General features: G+C 33.6%; 5 protein-coding genes across 6 annotated transcripts; 3 read left to right on the top strand and 2 right to left on the bottom strand.

The window, feature by feature from the left end:
• Nucleotides 1-295: 295 nt before the first annotated feature.
• On the bottom strand, nt 296-2,720 carry LOC100806115 (RING-H2 finger protein ATL65). The gene has a single exon (XM_003538981.5). It carries the CDS (start codon nt 2,199-2,201, stop codon nt 1,002-1,004), a length of 1,200 nt encoding a protein of 399 aa, XP_003539029.1. The 5' UTR covers nt 2,202-2,720; the 3' UTR covers nt 296-1,001.
• Nucleotides 2,721-6,403: 3,683 nt separating this feature from the next.
• Nucleotides 6,404-8,974, top strand: LOC100805586 (mitochondrial import receptor subunit TOM6 homolog). Of its 2 annotated transcripts, XR_005887130.1 has the most exons (3): nt 6,404-6,713; nt 7,190-7,226; nt 8,772-8,974. XR_005887130.1 is itself a non-coding variant. In XM_006590852.4 (2 exons), the coding sequence occupies exon 1, from the start codon at nt 6,526-6,528 to the stop codon at nt 6,688-6,690; it is 165 nt and encodes a 54-aa protein (XP_006590915.1). In that variant the 5' UTR covers nt 6,412-6,525; the 3' UTR covers nt 6,691-6,713; nt 8,772-8,974. The 2 variants fall into 2 exon arrangements, 1 of the variants encoding a protein (XP_006590915.1); XM_006590852.4 differs by lacking the exon at nt 7,190-7,226 and having other exon boundaries at nt 6,412-6,713.
• Nucleotides 8,975-10,079: 1,105 nt separating this feature from the next.
• LOC100810360 (CASP-like protein 5C1) lies at nt 10,080-13,068 on the top strand. Its single transcript, XM_003537859.5, has 3 exons — nt 10,080-11,390; nt 12,462-12,594; nt 12,687-13,068. Exons 1-3 carry the CDS (start codon nt 11,260-11,262, stop codon nt 12,888-12,890), a joined length of 468 nt encoding a protein of 155 aa, XP_003537907.1. The 5' UTR covers nt 10,080-11,259; the 3' UTR covers nt 12,891-13,068.
• A 521-nt stretch (nt 13,069-13,589) lies between these two features.
• On the bottom strand, nt 13,590-15,053 carry LOC100809831 (pentatricopeptide repeat-containing protein At2g15980). Its single transcript, XM_003537858.2, has one exon. It carries the CDS (start codon nt 15,051-15,053, stop codon nt 13,590-13,592), a length of 1,464 nt encoding a protein of 487 aa, XP_003537906.1.
• A 3,122-nt stretch (nt 15,054-18,175) lies between these two features.
• On the top strand, nt 18,176-19,368 carry LOC100805046 (uncharacterized). Its single transcript, XM_006590851.4, has one exon. The coding sequence runs from the start codon at nt 18,550-18,552 to the stop codon at nt 19,267-19,269; it is 720 nt and encodes a 239-aa protein (XP_006590914.1). The 5' UTR covers nt 18,176-18,549; the 3' UTR covers nt 19,270-19,368.
• The last annotated feature ends 3,309 nt before the right edge of the window (nt 19,369-22,677 follow it).

The raw sequence follows: 22,677 nt of genomic DNA, 5'->3' as shown, positions 1-22,677 counted from the left end.
CACATTGCCCCTCACCACGTAAACTTTGAATGACATCCACAACTCCCCATGATTTACCTAAATTTATAGATTAGGAGGATGATTAAGTACGTAGCGACTTTCAGTTGAGCCAATTAGTTGAAGAGCCAAGTAAAAATCATTGTTATTTTGGTAGAAAGACATTATTTACAGCAACGTTAGCACTCTTATTATTTATTATTTAAGGAAAAAAGTGAGTTTAGCTTCCCCAATCCGCACTAATTAAAAAGGAAAAGGAAAAAAAGTGGAAATCGGACATGGCATTGATCACAAAAGATTCCAAAATTCAAAATCTTATAAATGGCATTAATTATCTGACGAAGAAAGAATTCACAGCAGAGTCACACACACAAACACTAAAGGAATCAACCAATGTTGCTTGTCAACATACCCAATGCCACAATTAATGCCTTGCGTCTGCGGGCATAAACCTAGAGAGTCACCTAGGTCACCACATCTCATTTGCATCTTCAATCCTTCCACATGGGGAGTTCAGTCGGTGCATAAAGAAACCACTACAAAACTCCGAAACCCCTCATCAAGAAGCCAAAACCTCTTTTGTTTGTAAAATACAAGTACATGAAAATACAAAATCCAATCCTCTTTAAAAACCCTCTTCCCCCCACCACCACAGACACAGAGAATAATAGATATATTTAGAGAGAGAGAAAAAAAAGAAAAGAAAAGAAAAAGAAACTCTCTTCAGTCCTTACTAATCACTTCTCAGCATGAAATGTCTTAGTTCTCTCTCCAATTAAATGCTCTTCCTACCATTCATTAATGACTCTCTACAAATTGCCAGACCGTCTCATTAAATTAAACCGCATGCGACCATCCTCCATTTAATTCCTCCTTTACCTCATCCCTCCACCCATCTCCGATCAACCCCCTCCACCAATCACTCTCCGCCACGTGTCCTCTTGCCGGCCATTCTCATTCATTTCAAAAATTCTACTAACACTTTTTCAACCCTTCCTTTATTTTCACCTCCCGTTAAACCTCTCCGGCGAAAGAAGCGCCTCGGGATCCCCGCACCTCAGCCTGCTCGACGAGAACGCCGCCGCCGACGTCACCCCCGACGACCGCAGAAACATCGGACTTGCTATCGACTTGCTCCGCCGCGACGAGCTCCCCCCGCCGCCGCCGCCGCCGCCGTACCTCACGCTCGACTCCGACAACGGAAAAAATCCCCTCCGCCGGAAGAACGGTGACTTCATTCCTCTATAATACCTAAACGAAAACACCCTCGGCTTCCCCAACGATCCAAACGGCGAAGGCCTCTTGCTCCAGAAACTACTACTCCCTCTCCGGTACCGCCACGGCGACGCTGTCGCCGGTTCCATCACCATCCTCTCCGACGCCAGACTCCGTTCAAATCCGAACGAGTACGATCTCTTCAGCAGAAAATCCCTAAAACAATCCTCTGAATTCACGTTTGCATGGTTCTGGTTCCTCCTTGGAGAATTCTCGTCGACGCAGGGAGTAATCTCCGGCACGGAGGAGATAGCCGCCGCAGGCAGCAGCGGCGGATCGATGAGAGGATCTATACTGATACGGTGGAGAATTGTGTCGTCGTCGAAGCTTGGTCGGATTCTGGCAGCCATCATCGGAGTGAAAGGTGAATCGGTGCAGAGAACTCCGGCGCGGCAGAGAGGACAGTTAGCGTGCGAGCGAAGCCACGCGTCGATGCAGTCCACGTGGAACGTGTGCGAACAAATGGGAAGCGTTCTCACGTAATCATCGTCTTCGAATTCGAGAAGGCAAACGGCGCAGTCGTTGCGAGACTCGTCAAAACGAGCGTCGTATTTCGCGGTGTAAAGCGAAAACGGAATTGTTTTAATCACCGTTTCGTCCAAACCGTAAGGAGAGAACACGTGCGGTCCATCAAAGGGAGACTCGTAGGGTAAGGACTCGAGGTCGCCGACGGAGGATGGGAGGAAGCGGCGTCGACGGAAGCGGCGGAGGAGGCGGTGGATGGGAGGTCTGAGGTGGCGCGCGATGAGGCGGGAGTAGGTGACGACGAGGAAAGCGGCGGCGACGACGACGACCATTGCAATCAAGGGCGGACTGAAGTCAACCGCCGGCGAGTTTGACGGTGGGGGAAAGAAAGACTTGTGGAGGATTGGTGTTGGTGTTAGAGATGGAGATGGGGCCCAATGAGGTGGCTGAGAAGGAGCCATCATGATGATGAGAAAATGGTAAGAATAAACAAAAAAGAGATGAATAGGGTTTTAGTGCTACAAACAAAGCAGAGAGAGAGAGAGAGTGCAGTTGGGTTTAATGCAGATAGATACAAACGTTGACTGTGGTTGTGTGCTTCTTTCTTTTTATTTTCGTGGTGGCTGCTCTGCTCCACGGAGACACGTCGGCGTTGGTGAAGTTGAGGCCAGTGGGGTTGTTTTCCCGTGTGCTTCTCGCCATTTTTCCATCTTATCCTATCACTTTCTTTTAACGACACGTCATCGATTCCTTCACGTGTTGCGTGCTCAATGGATTCGCTACTACTAGGTTTCTTACCTGCCAAGCACCATATATCTTCTTCTCCTTTTTAATATGCCTGTGTTTTTAGTGTATTATCAACAACCAACACTTGCCTGTTTTACACCTTATTGCAATTCATTTTTAATCATCTTATTTCTTACTATACATTAAAAATATCATATTAACCTCGATGGTTTCAAGATCGAGTATTTATTATGGGAGATAAATCCGCTTTAAACCATAAGTTGGGGATTATCACGCCCTAATAAATCTTTCAAACGTGATAGGAAGTAATTCGGTCATGATCATAATTGATTAAAAGATAAACTTACGAAACATTTAAGCACGTGATCACATGTACACTTAGCAAAACGAACTCCAATTAATTTTTTTGCCAAAATTTATTTATAGATGTATAACTCACTTATTTTCATACACTCACTACAAATATTTTAGTATATTTTTTAAGTAGTCGTTGAACTTTCTTCAACTTGGTCCTCCTCAATTGTATACCCTTCACAAAGACATATTACTACGATGACATCACAAGATTAGAATAATTTAAATATCAAATTCATACTTTGTAATTGCCTAATATGTTGTTTAAAGTAAACTCATACAATTTCATAACAATCTTAGCATCAAATAACAATTAAAAGGTCGAATAAAATCTAAATTGGAGTTGACTAAGACCAAAATAACAATAATCAAATAACTTTAAAATTTGTTAAAACTTGTTTAGGATCCAAGATGAGAACAGTGATAGAATAACATTGTAGGAGTCTTAATATATTTTATGGATAATCTTTTAACAAAATCAATAACTTAGCCAAGTACCAGATTACCAATGTGATACTAAGCATTTTGTTTCTCTATAACTCTCAGTAATAGAGTGCATAGTCAACACCATATAATAGTGATTGGTAACTATAGATAACACGTTAAACAAAAAAATAAATCAGGAATGAACTGTGAATAACATTTGAGGTTTTCTTTTTCTTTCTCATACAATTTAGAACATTTGACTGTCATATTTTTAAATATTGTTTTAGCATGAGGGTTTAAAAGGCAATGCAAAACCTTAACTCTTTCGTGTTCAACAAAAGATAAATGATAGTCGTATTTGATGATTATCTTACAAATTTTCTTATACTTTTCTTGATTTAGAGACAAATAAAAAAAAAATATTTCTCTTTCTACAACACATTTATTTGCATGCTTTCTTATGTTTAAAGTCACACTAGTATCTCTTGCCACGTAGACTTTACCATAATTTTTATAATTTGTTTCTTTATGATCAACAAACTTGTCAAGATAATTCCAAGTCATGAATGTTTTAGTTCCTTTTGAACTATTTGTTGAACTTTTTCCTTTTTAATTTGATGTTTTTCACAAAACTTATTACCTATGTTGATATCACGGGGTTAGAATATCTAAATATCAAATTTTACATTTTTCAATTACTTAAAAGCTATTTAAATTGAACTCTTACTATTTCATAACAATCTAATAAAGTTCAAAAGCATCAAATAACAATCTAAAAGGTGAACAACATCTAAATTTGAATTGATTAAAACCTATAACACAAATCAAATAACTTTAAATTTTGCTTGATACAAGATGTTTGAGCTACACATGTTTCATGGGTCTAAGTACTGTTCATGCATGAGATGAGATTAAACAACAATTAAATTTTAGGAAAAATGATACATGTTAGAAATATAAAATTTGTGTCTTCACTTGGGAGTTTTAACCTTTTGAAAAGATTAATCCATGTGATATAACCATTAGTGAAGGATCCAAGAATATTTCTCCGTGGAAGAAATAAATAATTTATAATATTTTTACAAAATAAAAATATAACAAATTTTTACAAAATAAAAAATTTCATAAAAAAAGAATAATAAAAATACTTAAATTTCTATCAATTATAATTGTTCTTTATGCATTTTCATTGAAAACGTCTTGTGATTTTTTCATTGTCAATATCATTAAAAAAATATATCTTTATATATGTAACCAACTAATCATTCATCTTTTCTTATGCGATTGTTTATTCTATTCTTCACAAAATTAATTCGAGAGAACCATTTTAAACGACAAATTCTCTTAATCCATTTCTCTTAATCCATTTCTTGCTCTGTTTAGAAATTGAGATGAAATAACTCAAATGAAAATATGTAGTGTAAGTTAGTAAATGGAATCCTTTTATATATATTAGGTTCAATTTAGTCCTTTTATTTTTAAAAAATTTATAATTAGGTTTTTATTTTTTAAAATAGATTCAATTTGGTCTCATATTTTGAAAATATTTGGTGACGATAGAAGAAAAATGGAATCAAATTAAACTCATTTAAAAAAAAAATCTAATATTTTAAAATTAAAGGAACCAAGTTGAATAAAAAAAATAAGTTAACAGACCCAAATAGTAATTAAGTCTAAAAATTAAAAGGATAAAATAGTAAACTTAGTATAAACTTATTATTTTTTTTATTTCTTATATTTTTATATATTTTAAAAATATTATCTTATAGGCCTATTGTTTTTATAAGGGTATTTTTTTTATTATACGTATATAAGTAAGAAAATAAATTTGGTGGGGGAAGTGCCCCCCAATGCAACTCAACATGTGGATCCATCCCTGATAATCACGGTCTCTTAATATTTTACATAGCATGTATATTGTTACTAAAACGAAAATTCCCATAAACTATATTGGAAAAAAAACTACAAATAACTTGTTTTTGTTAACATATTTGTTGTCTTTGTTTAAAAGGAATCATTAGAAAATATAAATGATAAAAAAATGAGACTTTTGAAACTTAAAGGATTAATGTACAAAAAAAAACATTAAAACATAATGTACCAGAATAATAATTTAATCTTTTTATTTTAAAATTTTCACATCTTATTTATTAAATCAACCTAAAATACTCAAAACACTAAATTTTAATAATTTTTTAAAGAATTTGTCAATGATTAAAATTAATCACGAACGACAACATAGATTATTTATTTTAAATTCAATATAAATTTATTATTTTTTATCATAAAATTTAATTATAATATAATTATTCTATTAAAAATATTTATTTATTATAAATTTGAATTATATAAGAAAATATTAATCTCATAATTGTACAAACTAAAATACTAGTTGTATTATCGTACACAACTTGCGATCCATCTATACCATTTAATAATATTTATTTTCCAATAAAAAAATAAAATTTCTTTTTATGCCTTAAAAAAAAACTAGTTTTCTAGGAAAGGATAAGTGGCTTGAAAGTTGAAATTTAGATTAGCTCCATTGAAGTGCAGGTGGATTAAAAAAAAAAGGTTAAATGGGAGGATGGGCTCCTCATTGGGCAGAAAATAAGGGCATTTCTACGTGAACCAAGCAAAATTACTGTTACACCTAACAATTATGCAATTTTTCCGTTTTGTCCTTCCGTAAAAGGGATATACATTAGCTAATCCGTATGAGACTTACGGATTAGCCTAATCCATACAAAACTCTAACCTACTAAACTAATAGACCAATTATATTATAAAATAAATAATGTTGTTATATATAATATTAAAATTTCTAATATATATTTAATGCTCATGTAAATTTAAATAATAAATTTTGTGATAATTAATTTTGATATAACTCATACGGATTAACTAATCCGTATGTTTTTTATAAATAAAAAAATTTACTATTAAAAAATATAAAATTATTTAATTAATAAATTAAAAGAAATACGGATTATGTAATCCGTTAAAGAAAAAAATACTTAAGAGCATTTTTAGAATTTTATTTGAATGCTGGGTGCATAAGCAATATGCATGTGCACCTAGCAACATCCAGAATATAAGCGTTATCCTTATGGGCCGTGATTGCTATTTGTTTGGAGAAAACAGAGAAGGTTAAGAAATATACATGTTGAGGTAGCAACAGAGAAACCCTAAATTGAAGAGAAGAGTGAAGATTGAGAGTTAGGGTTTAAGCGAAATCAGATCAGAGAAGAAGGCATCATCATGTTTCCAGGAATGTTCATGCGCAAGCCAGACAAAGCTGCAGCACTGAAGCAGCTGAAATCTCACGCGGCCATGTTCGGGGCATGGGTTGTTGTTATTCGAGTCACCCCTTACGTTCTTCACTTTCTCAGCACCGAGAAAGAGGAACTTAAGCTCGAGCTTTAGCTTCTCACTCTTCCTCGGCAGAGGTACCTTCCTCGTTTCTTCTCAATTGTCTTATTTTGTAGTGAAAAAGTTATGGAAACATCTTTAACAGAGTAAAATTAAAATGTAAATAGGGGAATATTTGCTCCCTTAAAATCTATTTCTTTTTCCCTTGATTTGGTAAAAAAAAAAATCCTCCCATAAAAAAAATATTATGAAGTGAAAATTGTACAGACAGGAGAGTAATATATGCCGTGCTAAACTCAGGAATTTACGACCCTAGCTGCAGTAAATTGGATAATAAATAATGAAAAGAACAAATGACAACATTTTGTGCTATTTGCATCCTGAACATTGTGCTGTTTCTAGCAATTGTTGCAAACCGTGATAGACATTGCATAGCTGAGATGATTTGACCTTGCACTCATGTTTGTGTAAAACCTTTTCTACATGAATTGTAAGTTACAAACCAACACGTGATTAACATTTATTTCAACATATGATTTTCTCGTGCCTGCAGGTTTTGCATCTTCATTGTCAATCTGGTGGTTTCCATGGTTGATATCTTACTGAATAAATTTTGACATTCGAATGATAAAATAGTACTATTGGTTTATTAGAATATGGTTAGATTATATGATGAGTGGAATTTTGGTGATGAGGAGTGAGCTTTTAGTCTGTTTTTACTGTGCATCCCTCTGTTTTTCATTCCATAAGACAATCAAGAGAGTTGAAAACTACAGATTGGATTTAGATTTAACAATAAGGAAGAAGAATATCCTTTTTGATTGGATTTATATGGTTGTTAAGCATTGATCATTAATCAATATGACTTCTAAAATTGACTTTTCCAAACTTGAGTAAGTGATTGCATTTTTGTTAGTATATAAGATAAGAAGATGCCATAACATAAACAGGGAATTTGAAGGCTGGTAGTTCTGTCTTATTAATAGTAGTTAATCGTGCCCTGGAGTGGCGTGGAGTGACTGTTTGCCTCTATCTGGAGCATGTTGTGTCTCAGTTTAGTGTTGTGTCTGGAGCGGGGTGAATCGCGGTCATTCTTGGCCACCACTGGCTCAGATACAAACCCCCCTTATTTCCCCCTCTTTTCACCCCTCGAACGATGCTTGTGCTGTTTAAGTGGGGGCCAATCTTTGGGATTTCACCCTTTTTACTTTATCTGACCCTATTTTCCACTCACATGCCTTTGGAGGGATAAATGACATTGATCTCTTCTCTTCTCTTTTCGATGCAAACCTTCTGACCCAGGGCTCCGAACTGTGTTTCTGGCCAACCATTGTACTGTGATGGAGTTTCTGGTCAACCCACGGCACTCCTGTGGAGTTTACAGCTAATTTGCAAACTGAAAGTCTGAAACATTGTTCTCTTGTCTCTTGCTGTTCATATCCTTTGGGGGGTATTCAGTTCATGTCAAATAGGGGTCTTATGTTTTGTTCTATATTCTTTCTCTCATGTACTTTTTTTTTCCTATTATATTACTGGACTCTTGCTGTTAGTAAGCATCTATATATGTGTGTGTATGATATTAATTATTTAATATAATTAAAAAATATTAAAATAACAGCCATCCCGCTATCCACTATCCCTTTTTGTGTCGTCTGCTCCGTATCTGGGATGGACTACTATGGCCTTATGTTTGTGTTGTTTGCTAAAGATGAACTTGTATCATCTACAGATCTAGTATCAAAATGCATAATTTGTGATCTTGGGTGGTATATGGCACTTGCCAATAGCTATTGTTTAGTGTATTTGCTGTCTCAATCTTGTAGTGTTGCACTCACTATTTTGTCCCCACTTCTAATTGTGACCTTTTAGCTGAAATATTATTCATTTTTGGTGTTTAACTGAATATTTCTATTTAATTATGGATTTCTCTCTCTCTCTCTCCTTTTGCAAACATAAAGGAAATCCAATTCTGCTGTGTCTTCCATTTCTACCCATGTAATGCTGTACAAGTTTATTTGCTATTCTAAGTGGGCAGTTAAATGTTTACTTCATAGCTGCCTTTTCCCTCGATTGACCACGTTTTGTATGCTGACGTAGTGACGTTCTTTTTCTTTTTCTTTCTTTTTTTGCTGCAGTGGATTTTGAGGAGTTGGATGTGTCCTTGGGTTCGGGACAATAATGGAGTAATGTATTTATGTAACCCTTGAAATTGTGAGGCCATGATGATATAGAGTTTAATCATATTTCCTTTTGCATTTGTAATATAAATGTGTTTGGGCTAGTTGTGAAACGATAGACAATTTCAATAGTCAATTATAGATATACTCAATTATTGTTATAATTGATTACATGGAATTTTATCTTGGACGTGTTTGGTGAAGGTTGGTTATAAGATGTAGTAATATATTTCTTTAAATTGTTTAAAAGATTAATTTTTTAATATATAATCTTTATTATTTTAAAAATTATTAAGTTATATAATGTTTATTAAAAAATTAGCTTTCTATTTTCAAAATTTCTGTCAAATATACTCAACAGGAAAAAAAGGTGAGGCCCCGAGGGAAAAACGGATTTTTTTGTTGATTCGGCCACTTGCCTATCTTACCAACATGTTCCCAAAGAAAAGAGAATGAAGGGATTTTTTTTATTTAAAATTTGGATTGAAGAGAAAAAGAATGAGAAGAAAAATCTACTATTTTTAAAAGTTAATTTTTTTTCTCTTTTATATTTCCTTTAATTAAATAAAAAGTATTATTATTTATATTATTTTTATTTATTTTCTTCCTCTTTGTCCAAACATATCATTAATGTTTACAGAGTAGCCATGTGACGGGAACGGTTGGTAGCTTGGTTCATGATTGAACTAATGTGAACAGTCGATTTGGTTTTCAAGAATAATGGTTTCTTTCTTGTGTTTTATCCATAAAAATTGATAGAGCGAAGCAGGAAGTATATAAATACAATTTTCTTTAATTTGTTAATACGTTAACCAACACGTTAGTTTAAGTGAAATTGAACTTAGGTCTTTTAAATAAGGTTTTGCATTAAGTTATGTAGATGAAAAAAATTGATTGGGAGGAGAGATCTTATTATTTGTCTAGTTTTTTTTTCGCAAAACTTAGTTACTGGTAAAATAGGTAAATACTTTGCACATATGGGGATGTTGCATTTAGTGTACCATTTTTGTTTATTTATCACTTGGGAATGATTTGGTTTGGGTCAAATTAAGGAGAGGAGGAAAAAAAGGCAAAAAAGGGAGGAGAAATGTGCATGAAGGGTTGATTTGGTTGAGAAGAGATGTGATTTATTTTTTAAAAAAAATCATGAGTTTCACACTTAAAAATTTTCTTAATAAAATTGAGATCTGAATGAAAATAGATAAAAACTACGTTCCTTTACATAATTTCTTTTCAATCAAATTACCTCTATTTTTCATCTTTTCTCTTCTAACCTATTATCTTCCACTCTCACTTTGTCTCCTCACAACCTTTACGCCTTGACGAAGTAAAGCTTCACAGTTCACAAGCTAAGGTGAGACTCCAACACCGATAGTCCTTATAGGCTTATAGCCTTTTGTCCCCCAACACAATTCTAGTTTCTCCTCCTCGTTACCACTTGCATTGCATCACATGATCACATCATTTTCCAATGAAAATGGGCACAATACTGGTTTGACAAATGGCGAATCCGAGTTCCCTCAAAGTACTGGTACACAATTTGCCGCTAGTCATTCCCATTCATAAATTCATTTTGGACACAGATGCTTCTCTTGTCTTGTCTGGTCCCTATCAACCAAGACTAACGACCGTTCAAAACCATATAAGCAACAAAAAACCATCGAATATAATATAAAAATAAACAACAAAAAACCATCGAATATAATATAAAAATAAACAACAAAAAAGGATCATATCTTAAAGCAAAAAAAAAAAAAAAAACATCTTTTGATCACCCTTTTGAACATATCTCATCCAAAAATATTTTACTCTTCTATTCTTTCCACCATGATGAGGCTAGAGTGGAGAAGGCAAAACGTTTCTGCTATAAACAGAAAAAGTTAGGACTCACCCCATTAAAGTCATGTCAAAGAAATCTATCTCATATTTAGCGGCACCAAGGACCTGCCACCGAAAAACGAAGTAGCCCATGTGTCAACACACCACCATCCTAATTAAAGCAACAACATTATTGCTCAAACAGCAGACAGAAAAAGCCTTGTCACAAAGTCCAAACTTGCACCTAACATAAACTTGCCGGAAATTCTCTGTCATGAAGTTTCTATTTGGAAGAGTGAGGTCTTCGTTGTCATAAAGTGCAACCCCATGTCCTTATTACATATTGGATTTCCTTTCCTTTCTTCCTTGTCTTGTTTCATTATTTGCACAAGGGATAATAGGGGTCAAGAACTTAGTACAAACATTGGGAGTAGTGAGATCTTAACTGGTATAGATGATGTTTTTGAACCACGAGAAGGTTTCAGCTGAAAGATGTAAACGTCGTTGATGACAAGAGGAGTTTGGTTTGAACTTGAAGGAGGAATATGATAGTGGAATATCACAAGGAAAGCCGAAAATCAAGAAATAGAATTGTAGAGTACTAGTATACATCTCATGCAATTAGTTAATGGATGAATTACCTGGCTCTGTGGGCACCAGCGCTAGCTTCAGTCTGAGATTGGGCCAGACCATGTTCTCTTCTGCTTCCCTTCTCTTTATGTCTCTGGGGGTTGAATTCTACAGCTACACGGCTTTCTGGTACCTTTTTCTTTCTCCTTTCTCCCCGCCATTCTGCAGTGTTTTAGCCGCTCTAATGCTTCTTTTTCCTCCATATATATATGTTATTCATAGATCATCTCATCTAGCATTGAGTTTATTCAGCTCAAAAACAGGAAAAAGAATAATTAATTTTATGCCAAGGGTGATTTTGGTCATTGAGTTCATTCAGCTCAAAAACAGGAAAAGGAGTAATTAATTTTATGCCAAAGATGATATTGGTGGATGATATATTTCTTAGCAAGTTTCCTCTTCGAGTAGACTTTTCAACTTTTTAGCGTCAGGTTGCTTAATCTTAGAGCAGTCAACTTATTCTCTATGGAGTGGCGGAAGAGAATTAATTCAGTTGTTTACCTTTAACTTTTCCTCCACCCTTTGGCTATTGTTTTGCACCCAGCGATGAGACAGAAGGATTTTGAATTTCGTTATTCTATTGATATTTCTTTACTATGATCAAATTGCTACTAAAATCAGTATTTTATATAATGATCCAATCTACTTAAGCACCAAATCTCTGTTTGCATATATAGTGTTAAGAACTGGTCGGTATAATGAAATGGCATCACAGTGATCTTGATCGATCCTATTTGTGATAAGTGACAAAAGAATATATATATATATACGCACACACACACTCATCTAAATTTATTATGAAATCATTATAAATTCTTCTCCTAGAGAGCAAAGAATTATATCAGCAAGAAAGCCGTTGTTATTAGTTCTTAAGAGAAGCTTTATGAAACTATTGAATTCTAAAACAAAAGCTTGATTTGTATTATTAAATTGTCAAGCACATTTTGTGAATTTCAACGGAAATTACTTTTTCTCCCATCTCACCATTTACTCAACAAAGCCGCAGTTCAGGTTGTCAGCACATTTGAATCTTTTATTGATAATCTTCTCTATCACTTGTTAAATATGCTTAAAATTCTGCTTCTGTTATTTGCATCACATAAATGGCAGGAGCTGAGCAGGCATCATTAGCATAATTGAATTTGTTGATTTTTCTGTTAATTAATTATCTTATTTTTGTCTCCACTATCCATGTCCTAGCTATTTGGTGACAATTATGGGGTTGGTCATACCATGGAGTTTCACATTAGCATTAGTAGATGGATATTCCGTTCTGGTCAAATGCCCCATTCGTCAACCAGGAATACTGTTGATTATCGTTGTGGGAGATTGGGTATGTAGTTTCTGATCCAAGTGTTATCTATTAGTTGATGGAGATACATATTGGCAACCATCCGTTAAGTGACTCATGTTTATTTGTTATAGGTATTATCAACCCTCATACTAGCAGCAGCTTGCTCAACAGCTAGTGTTGTGGATCTCCTTCTCAACACCCATGGGTCTTTTTGCCCTCCAAAGCTTTGTAGCAGGTACAGGATATCTGCAGTTATGGCTTTTTTGTCATGGTTTCTATCTATGGCATCCTCTCTATTTAACCTTTGGCTATTACCCTCTGTGATTCTCATTTAACTCCCCTGTAAAGTTATTAGATTAATCATTATTTATTTTGTATTTTTGCCCCTTCAATTATAGCATGAGAAATATCAGGGGGGCAGGATTTTAAATGTTGTATATTTATAGTTACAAAACTCATGTAACTTGTATTTGGAAAAGTTCAAAGTATAGAGGAGCTCAATGTTGAACCGTACACAGGAGCAAAGTACATCTTGAGTCCAATGAAAGTCATGCTCAGCTTCATAGCAGATACAAAAAATCAACAGTTGAATTTATGAATTACAGTATGATCATTACGCGACACCAGATAACAAAATAAATCGTCATTTCTGCTGCTACAAAGCAAATTAAATTCCTGGGATACGGTATCCTTTAAAAGCCTGCTTTTGACATCCAAAATATACTGTGGGAATATTAAGACAAGTAATTTGGCTTTAACTGCATCCAATGCACTAAGAACAGAATTTTACAAAAAAATGTGCTACACTTGTGTTCAATCAGCATTTGACAGCGTTGTTTCAATGTGTAATGCCATTTATCTTACGTTGATTATCGGGAGATAACCACTATTATCAACCACACCTGAGCATAAAAACAAATCAGGATATACAGTTCATCATCACCCCCCCCAACAAGTTCACTCAGGATGGCCACAGAATCGTACAAGAAAATTATTTTCACCAGATTTGGCAAAGTACAAAAGCTATTATTCTGTTAGCTCTGCATCTGATTTTGGAGCATTTCTTTCCTCAAAGCTTCTGCCATCTCCTCGTTCCCATGTCTAACATATCCATCAACAAAAGCACCATATATTTCAGAATTCGGTTGGAAACCTTTTCCAACCATCTCTGCCTGAACCTTCAACGCTTCTTCCATCCTCCCATCAAAACACAACCCCTTTATCAAGGCCTCATAACTCTTTTCCATTGGAATCAAATCAAATTTACCAACTGCACACCTCACAAACTCCAGAGATTCCCGAACCCTACCCTTATCACAAAGCAACCTAATCATTACGTCAAGGGTTGATGCATCAGGCCTTAAATCGCTCCTAGCCATATCCTTATAAACAAGAACAGCCGAATCAACATCCCCAATATTACAATACCCCTTCACAAGATGCTCATAAGTTGAAGCAGTGGTGCCAACACCAGCCACAGCCATTTCCCTGAAAAATTCCTCAGCCCTTCCAACATCTCCAATCGTACAAAACCCACCAATGATAGTATTATAACTAACAACATCAGGCTCAATTTTCTCACTTCTCAACTCTTCCCACAACTTTTCTGCATCCCCCATTCTCCCTTCATCACAAAAAGTAGCCATCAACACACTATAGCTATAAGCATTGGGTTTATAGTTACACTTCATTTCAATCCAAATCTTCTCCACCCTTTCCACCAAACCATCTTGGTAACAGCACAGCATCAAATCATTATAAGTATGGACATTAGGGGTGACTCTAAAACCAGAACCCCTTTTAGAAATTTCGTTGTTTTCCTCATCCAACCGAAAAAACTCGCGGTAAATTGCATACCCTTCATCCACCCCTCGACTTTTACAAACCCTAGAAATCAAAGAATTCAAGGTGCTAACTTTAGGGCTGATCCCGCGAGAGAGCAACATTCGAACGATCTCAATAGAAGGGTCAAGTTTTTTGGAATCCAAACACGCCTTGATCAACAAATCGAAGACGAAGGGAGCGGACCCGGAGTCTCGGTAGGTTTTAACGAGGGTTTCGAAGAGGTTCAGAGGCCGCGAGTTGAAACGACAATTTTCCTCGTCGTTTTGGTGGGAAGCGCGAATTGCGGTTCGGATGAGGTCGTAAGCGTGTGAGGAGAGGCGCGCACGTGCGAGGAGGTGGATGATGGAGGAGTACGAGGCGAGGTTGTGGTTGCAGAGGGATTTGGATTTGGTCCAAAGGAAGAAGCGAAGGGCGAGTTGGGGTTTGTTCTTGATGTGGAGGGTAATTTCGGAAAACTCGGCGGGGGTGATGCCGTTGGGGCACGCTGAACGGAGATTGCTCCAACGTGACTTGGAACGGTGATGGGTGAGAATGGAAACAGCGTCTGTCACTAAACTCTGGGAAGCATCGTTTGAACAAGAGAAAGAGAAGAACAGAGTCCAAGGTTTTGGTCTCAGAGTTTGGGAAAACTGTTTAAGGATTTGAATCGCCATTCAGATGTTTGTTGTCCTTCAATTTTCTATAGCAACTCTTCGCTAATATTTATTCTCTTGACAATCACTAAAAATGTATGGTATGATAAGTAGAGTAACTGATTTGATGTATTTTTTTTTTCTTTTAGGATAAATATTTTTCGTTTTTAAATATATAGTGCTTAAAACAATTCGTTTTTGAAAAATTAAAAATTTAAATTCTAGTTTATTCCTTAATTTCTGTCGTTTGAGACTATTCCTAAAAGAGTTAATGTGACACATACAAATGTTACAAAAATAATTATTTATAAGCATAACATTACATTAAACACTAAAAAAATAAGAAAATAAACATGAGTTAAAATAAACATAATATTGATACTATCATATTAAAAATTTCAGAAATAACATTAATTAATATTATTATGTTTATTTTAACTCAGGTTTGTTTTCTTATTTTTTAAATTTGTTATAATGTTATGGTTGTAACAATAAAAAAAGGAGGAAAATAAAGATTGAATTATATTTTATCCTTAAATGAAATAAAATTTAGAATATGATAAATTAGTCCAATGAAAACTTATATACATTTTGATCCAATAAAAACTTACTGATATTTTGATCCATTCTATTCAACAATCATGTTACAATAATTTTTGTGAGATTTTCGTCTTTTCGTTTCACTTTTTCATTAATGGTATCAAATGAAAATTAATGGATAAATGAATTTGTCGTATTTTTTTTATTTTTGGAAATTAAAATTTGAATTTATATCTTTCAGGATACAAATTTATCAATGCTATATACATTTATAGACAAAAATAATTATTTATATGTTATTGATATGAAATATTACTCATTTGATAATCTAACAAAACCTTCTTGGAGACTTGATTTAATTATTCTGCCAAATACGCCAAATACGTACCAGTAATTACTAAAATATAATACAATTACCTCATCTTATTATTAGTAACGAAGATCCAATAATGAATTTTTTTAATGATGATACAATAATGATTGGAATAAGAAAGGGAGAAACCAAGAAACAAGCAACAAAGGGAAAGATCAATTACCTCATCTTATTATTTAGTGCCTTTTTCTTTAGCTGTAGCGGTTGACTTGACTACTTTTTTTTTATTTGAAAGTAATCACTGATTAGTTTGTGAAACTGATATGGTCTATTGGGAATAAAATTGCTATACTTAATTATGGGATCTGTGTCACCCAAAGTAGATGCTTTGACAAAGTAACAGACCCTTTATTTTATTTTATTTTCTTATTAAGTTGATAAATGAACCGTTGCCTTTGACTGGTTGATTTCTTTGCAATATATATGTCTGGTATTTTGCTTACATACAGATCCATTCCTATCCCATACCATTCATTCTAATAATTTTAGTTATCGTGGGTAATTATGCATATAAAACTCAGAGAATTAGTTTCAATGCAGCTGCCAAAGATTAGTTTTGAAAGGCTTTGGAGAGGGAAGTTGGAAGGAATAATTTCATTCTTGATAAGGACAAAACAGAGATCAGCACCAATAACGGAGACCAGAAAAGAGAATCATATTAAACTTTCACTTTAGATGAAGATCAGATCATGCGAGTACCATTGCTGCAGCACAATTGAACGGAGAAAGTAACCAACCAAATGACTAACACTTTGACGAAAGATTCCAGATGTTTGTTTCAGTGGTAAAAGAAACAAAAAGAAAAATGGTCAAAAAAAATAAAGGATATAGAAAAAAAAAGATCAAAGTTGTATTTTGTCATTATTGTTCAACTGGGTTTCTTAATTCTTCTAGCATTTGTTCCTCGAGAAGTGAGAAGCAATACAATTGAGAAAGGGTATATTAATATAGCATAAGTTCTCCACAACCACATAGCCACTGTGAAACATCTATCACATTGTAACACTTTACAACCACTGTGCAGCTTCCATTAAACGCTTTTATGAATTGGTGATGGTAATGCTTTGCTAAGAAAATCCCATAACCTCATAAGGTCCAACTTGTCACGTACTAGAGATATTAAAGTATAAGAACTATTTGGAATCAATTCCTCATAATTGCATCATGGTTCATTACTAGTTGGAGCATCTCCAATAATATTTAACTTTAAATAATGTTTGTTTATTTTTTTTTCACGAGAACGGATGATATGTGGTTACTTATCATTACTAAACAAATTTATTCTATAAATAACATTTTTAAGTATTATAATATATGTAAAATTAAGTTAAACACTCATTTTAATAATTTTAGTATTAGAATGAATTTTCGTATAAAATACTTAAAGTTACAAGAAATTAAAAGACCCACAGCATTAAAATAAATAACTTATCTAATCAATTATGTTTTCAGATGATGTTAGCATTATTGGTGAAGATACAAAGAGATAAGAACTTAAAATTAGGCATAACCGAATGGACTTACAAGATTAGAAGGTACGAAACTACTAATTATGCAAAGGAATTTATTCCCTTCTTTATTTTTTTGTTTCAAAACTTCAATCACGGAAGAAGGTTGCGTGTCTCTGATTCTCAATCATCCTAGCTTTCAACTAAGCAAATCCAATTATAGATATTCAAAGCCCTTCATTCTTTGCGTATGCTTAAAACACGGGAAAATTCAATAAATACCAATGTTATCTGTACCACATCATTCAGACACTAAACTATTGCCAAGTAATTCGGTCCATTTCAACCCAACTTGATAGATGCTAAATTCTTATTCTGTAATGAAAAATTCCTAGATTGCACTTGATGATCCCTTCATTGTCTTTTTAAGTAAAAATTAACTTATCCACGTTAACTTTTAGAAAAGTTAAATGAAAAAAACACAAAAAATACATAAATTGATCTAATCTTATACAAGAAATTCAATTTATTTTACTTTAATTTTTTTTTTTAGAAATGATTACAGAAAAGTTTGTCCAAGTTCAATGCTAATTAGACCTCGATCTGGGCAGTTGGCATACACCCTTTTAACCCTCCTCTGAACAAGAAAATCCGTAGTTATGGGCTACTCCTGCACTTCTCAGTTGCTGGTTGTACATGATTTTTGCATAATACAATAACCAATTAATCATAAACCAGTCCTTAATTTTATGTGCAGATTGAAAACTTTTGCAGTAGACTAATATATATGTTAGACCATCAACTAAAGTGTAAACGATAATAACAAAAAAAAAAAAACTGGTATATATTCTGTGGTGGACACTACACAATATGCCTCATGTCTAGCTCTTTTCCTTCCCGTTGACGTGGTGATTCTCATGAAGTCTTTATTTACCACCATCACCACCATCTTTGGTAGAGGCATAATTCCTTTTCAATTGCTTCTACCATAAGCCAAATTAAACCCAAACCACTCATAATTACCCCTCCTCCAACAGAAATCGACATATAAATACAATTACCCTATGATGTCAAAACACATGCCATGCCACAAACCACTCTCTCATAAAATCAAAGACTCATACATACAATAAATACACAAGTAATTAACACAGCCATGAAATACAATGAGATATCCCATTTCAGCCACACTGAACACAAGCTGAGATTCGAGTACTCAGAATTCCCCTTCAAATGTGATGGCTGCAAGGAAGTAGGCATAGGGTCACGTTACAAATGCTCCATCTGTGACTTCGACCTTCACATGCACTGTGCCATGATAACCTCCCCGACCTTGCACCACCCTTTCTACACCAAATGCAACTTCCAGTTCATGTCAAAGCCACCGGGAGACACGCCTCGTTACTGCAACGCGTGCGAGAAGGACGTGAGTGGCTTCTTGTACCACTGCAAAGCGTGCGGCTTCGACCTCCACCCGTGTTGCGCCAAGCTACCGTTGCTCCTTGATGACGGCGAGGTGAAGCTGTACTTGTACAGGAAAGTGAGTTCACCGTGTCACCGTTGTGGAAGAAAAGGACGTAGCTGGAGTTATAGGTCCAAGTGCAAGAACTATAATCTGCATGTGGCGTGTGTGAGGGACATGTTGGTGGAGAATTGGCATGAGGTGTGTGTTAAAGGAAGGGGTGTGAATAGCAATATTCCTAGTCTCAGGAACACGCTTTACACTCCTCATAGCAGTAGGAGGAGTAAAGGGAAGGTGAAGAAGTGCTGTGAGATTGCTGGTTTGGCTGTGCAGGTTGTGATATCTGCTGTGTTGGGGGATCCAACGGCTCTCATTGCTGGCATTGTGGGGTCCTTCATGTCACGGGCTTCATGATGGCCACAACAGAATCTATCAGTTTAACTTTAAAGATTGTAAACAACTTCAGTTCACTACTTCATTAATGTGGTTGTCATGATTTTAATCTGACTTAAATGTGGTTCAAACTTTCTTATCACATCTCAATCTGACTTCACAAATGTTAATTTGAGCAATAGATTGTTATGTATACCAATTTATACTAACAATTTTTTTCCTTACAAATAGCATAGTACTAGAATTATAAAATTGATTTGAAGTTGAAAATATAAAAAAGGAGAAAAAGATCATAAGTTTAAATTTTTTTTACTAACATTCTTATAAAATTAATAAATAATATTTGTTAATAAAAGGATATGATAGGGAATGAAAGAGAAAAAAATGATATTATATAAATTATTTTATGTTTCATCATTTTTTGCTCTTCTAGTGGCAACTTCCAATGCCTTATTCCTATAACTAACCCAACACATGTGTATTTTTGAAATAAGATAAAATTTGAAAAGTTTAAATTTTAAGAAATGATTCTTGGAAGTTTTTTTTTATTTATAGAAATTTATGAGTAATTAATTCAAAATAAAATATAAAAAATTGTCGATTACAAGCAAAGTGTTTGAAGTTATAAAGAAGATATGTATATAATTGATTTTAAAAATGAATTGTATTTAAGACTTAGTTACGTGTGCTATTCTTTACGAAAGAATTAATTAAAAAACTCAGTAAGTATTTCTAAAAATATAGGAATTGTTATTATTTAATAAAAGTTCAGTTTGGACCCAAATGTTGGAAGCCCAATTCAAACTTTATAATCAATACAATAGTAATAACAAAAAGTCTTATTTCATCAAAGTGAGGTTGACTATAAAAATAACACAATGTTATTAAATCTAGTTAAAAACTAAATTTCAAAAATATTATTCACTGCTAGATTTTCCTTAACAAGTTTTTCTAATATTTTTCTTGGCTAATTCACCAAACTTCATGACCAAATGAAATAAATTTAATGCCTTTTTATATATATATAAAATTGAGCAAATGACGATAGGGGCGAAAAAGGGAACCCCAACTAGGTTATCGTCCCCAAAGTAAACTACAAACCAGTGAACAACTCACTACCAATATATTAAAACTAGATAAAAAAAAAGAAGAGAAAAATAGAACAAAGTTGAGGGGGACTAGGCCAAAACCCAACAAGAGAATCAACAAAACCTATAGTTTGAAAGATTTTGTCTATTTCTAAGGAACTCCTCTTTAACAAAAGGAGGGGATGGAGTTCAGCCAAAAATTAGTATTCCTAAATGACACATCAAAATTAACAAGTTTGTTTGTGCAAGAATTAACTTCTTTAAAAATATGGGAGCAAATGAAAACTATCTATTTACAAAAGGATAAGCAATTTTCGTATCTATATCTAACCTGCCAAGGGACAATAGAAGAATTTTTGAAAGCATGAATCACCAAGGTAGAGTCACACTCAAGCCAAATGTGATTCCAACCCTTCTTCTTAGCCATTTTAAGAGCAATAATAACTGCAAAAATCTCAGAAAAAAAAGCTAATTGAATCCCAATGTATTGAAAAAAAACAGGTGAACATGCCACCAAGATAATCACCAAAAATACCTTCAACAACAACGTGACCAAGAGAGCCCGTTGCTGAACCATCAGTAGTGCATTTTGTTATTGAGGTTCACCCTCCAAAGAGTCAAATTATCAAGCAAACTGTTTTAACTTTTCACTTTATTAACTCATACTAGAAAATCAAAGAATGGATTAAAAAAAATACTAGAAAATCTAAGCTACGAAACAACTGATTTGCCTTTCTCATACGATATCCACATGCAAGAAAGTTTCAGTTTAATGAAAATGTGACTCCTCCATTCCATAATTAAGTGTAATTTGTTAAGAATATATGCAAAACCAAACTACTTTCATCAAGTACATAGACTCAAATAAAATTCAGTACTGGGCTCATCGGACTAGTATAAGCGGTGTGGACAGAGACGAATCAGACTCAACATGTTGCTTTTTTGTTTTGAGGGAGCAATGGTCTTAACTCTTTTTTTTTTAATTATTATTAAGGAAATGGTCTAAACTCTAAAAAGTTTTCTCAACTAATTTAATTAATTAATTTTTTAATTTTTTTCTATAAAAATAAATTGTTTATTTTTGTAAAGAGCTTTTATGTTCGACTCAGCTACAACTTCTGCTTTTAAGGAGAAGATAAACTAAAGAAAGTTCAAGACAAACACACTCTAAGGTCATATGCGACTCAGTATCTTCCTTCTTAATTTTTTGTTTACACATTTTAAATGAATCTAACTATTATATCATTTACATGTTACTAATTCAAAGGATTTATAAGTTTAGCTTGGTAATAAAGAGAGGAAAAGGGAGGAAGAGATCGTGAATTTGAACCTTATTATTAACAAAAATTAATAACTAATATGTATCGTGATAAAATCAAATATTACTAATTCTTAATAATTTTAATTTAAGCAGTTCTACATTATCCACTAACTTCAAAACCTTTGCTTTACTTAACGAGTCATATAGCAGTTCTTAGATTTGATTCTTTTAAAGTGAATAGAATACACTTCAAATTTTGTTAAATATGTTTATAGCTAGCCGATGCTTCGTGGATGCTATGGCAAAAAAGTTCTATCTAAAATATTTCATAGCAATGAAAATTTTGTAGTCCCGTCTTTAAAAAAAAAAACTCGCTATATAATTAAATATATCTTAAAAGATTCGTTGAATGTGGAAAAATATTTTAATTACAAAAAATGTGACATTATTTTTTTAAAATTCAAATAAAATTTTCAAACTAAATGATCCTAAGTTTTCTAATTTTTTTTCTTCATATATTTTCTTTCAAACGCCACGCATTAGTATGCATCACATCATCACATGTGATGTAGTCAAACCCTCTTCTTTGGTCCATTTTCGGGTTTGTCCAGGAAGAGTATTCAATAATTTTTTTTTCAATTATTGATTTAATATTTTATATATCTATAGGGTACAGAATACAGTTTGAGAGAATAAAAAACATAATTAAGATAATTAAGATTTATAATTTATCTTGATTTAATTTTGATTCGATTTGTCTGGATGAACAAATTAACTATAGAATCAAACTAGTTTATAATAATTTGTGTACATAGTCGATATAATTTTGATTGAACACAAATAAACTTGATTTCAATTTTTTGAATATTAATTTTACTTTTTATTTAAAAAAATTCTGTCATCAAACTTGACAACCTAATTGATTTAATATTACTTTTGAAAAATAGTTCAATTAAAAAAATAGTAATATTTTTCAATTTATATATGATATAATTTTTAATATAAAATGACGTTATTTTTTAATAACAATATCGCCCATCCACCCAAACTTAATTTAACTCATTAGGATAGACATTAGAA

The sequence above is a fragment of the Glycine max genome, chromosome 11 (genome assembly GCF_000004515.6).
Source record: "Glycine max cultivar Williams 82 chromosome 11, Glycine_max_v4.0, whole genome shotgun sequence".
Classification (NCBI taxonomy): Eukaryota; Viridiplantae; Streptophyta; class Magnoliopsida; order Fabales; family Fabaceae; genus Glycine; species Glycine max.
The sequence above is the reverse complement of the archived record's forward strand: the minus strand, read 5'-3'. Positions and strand labels throughout refer to the sequence as shown.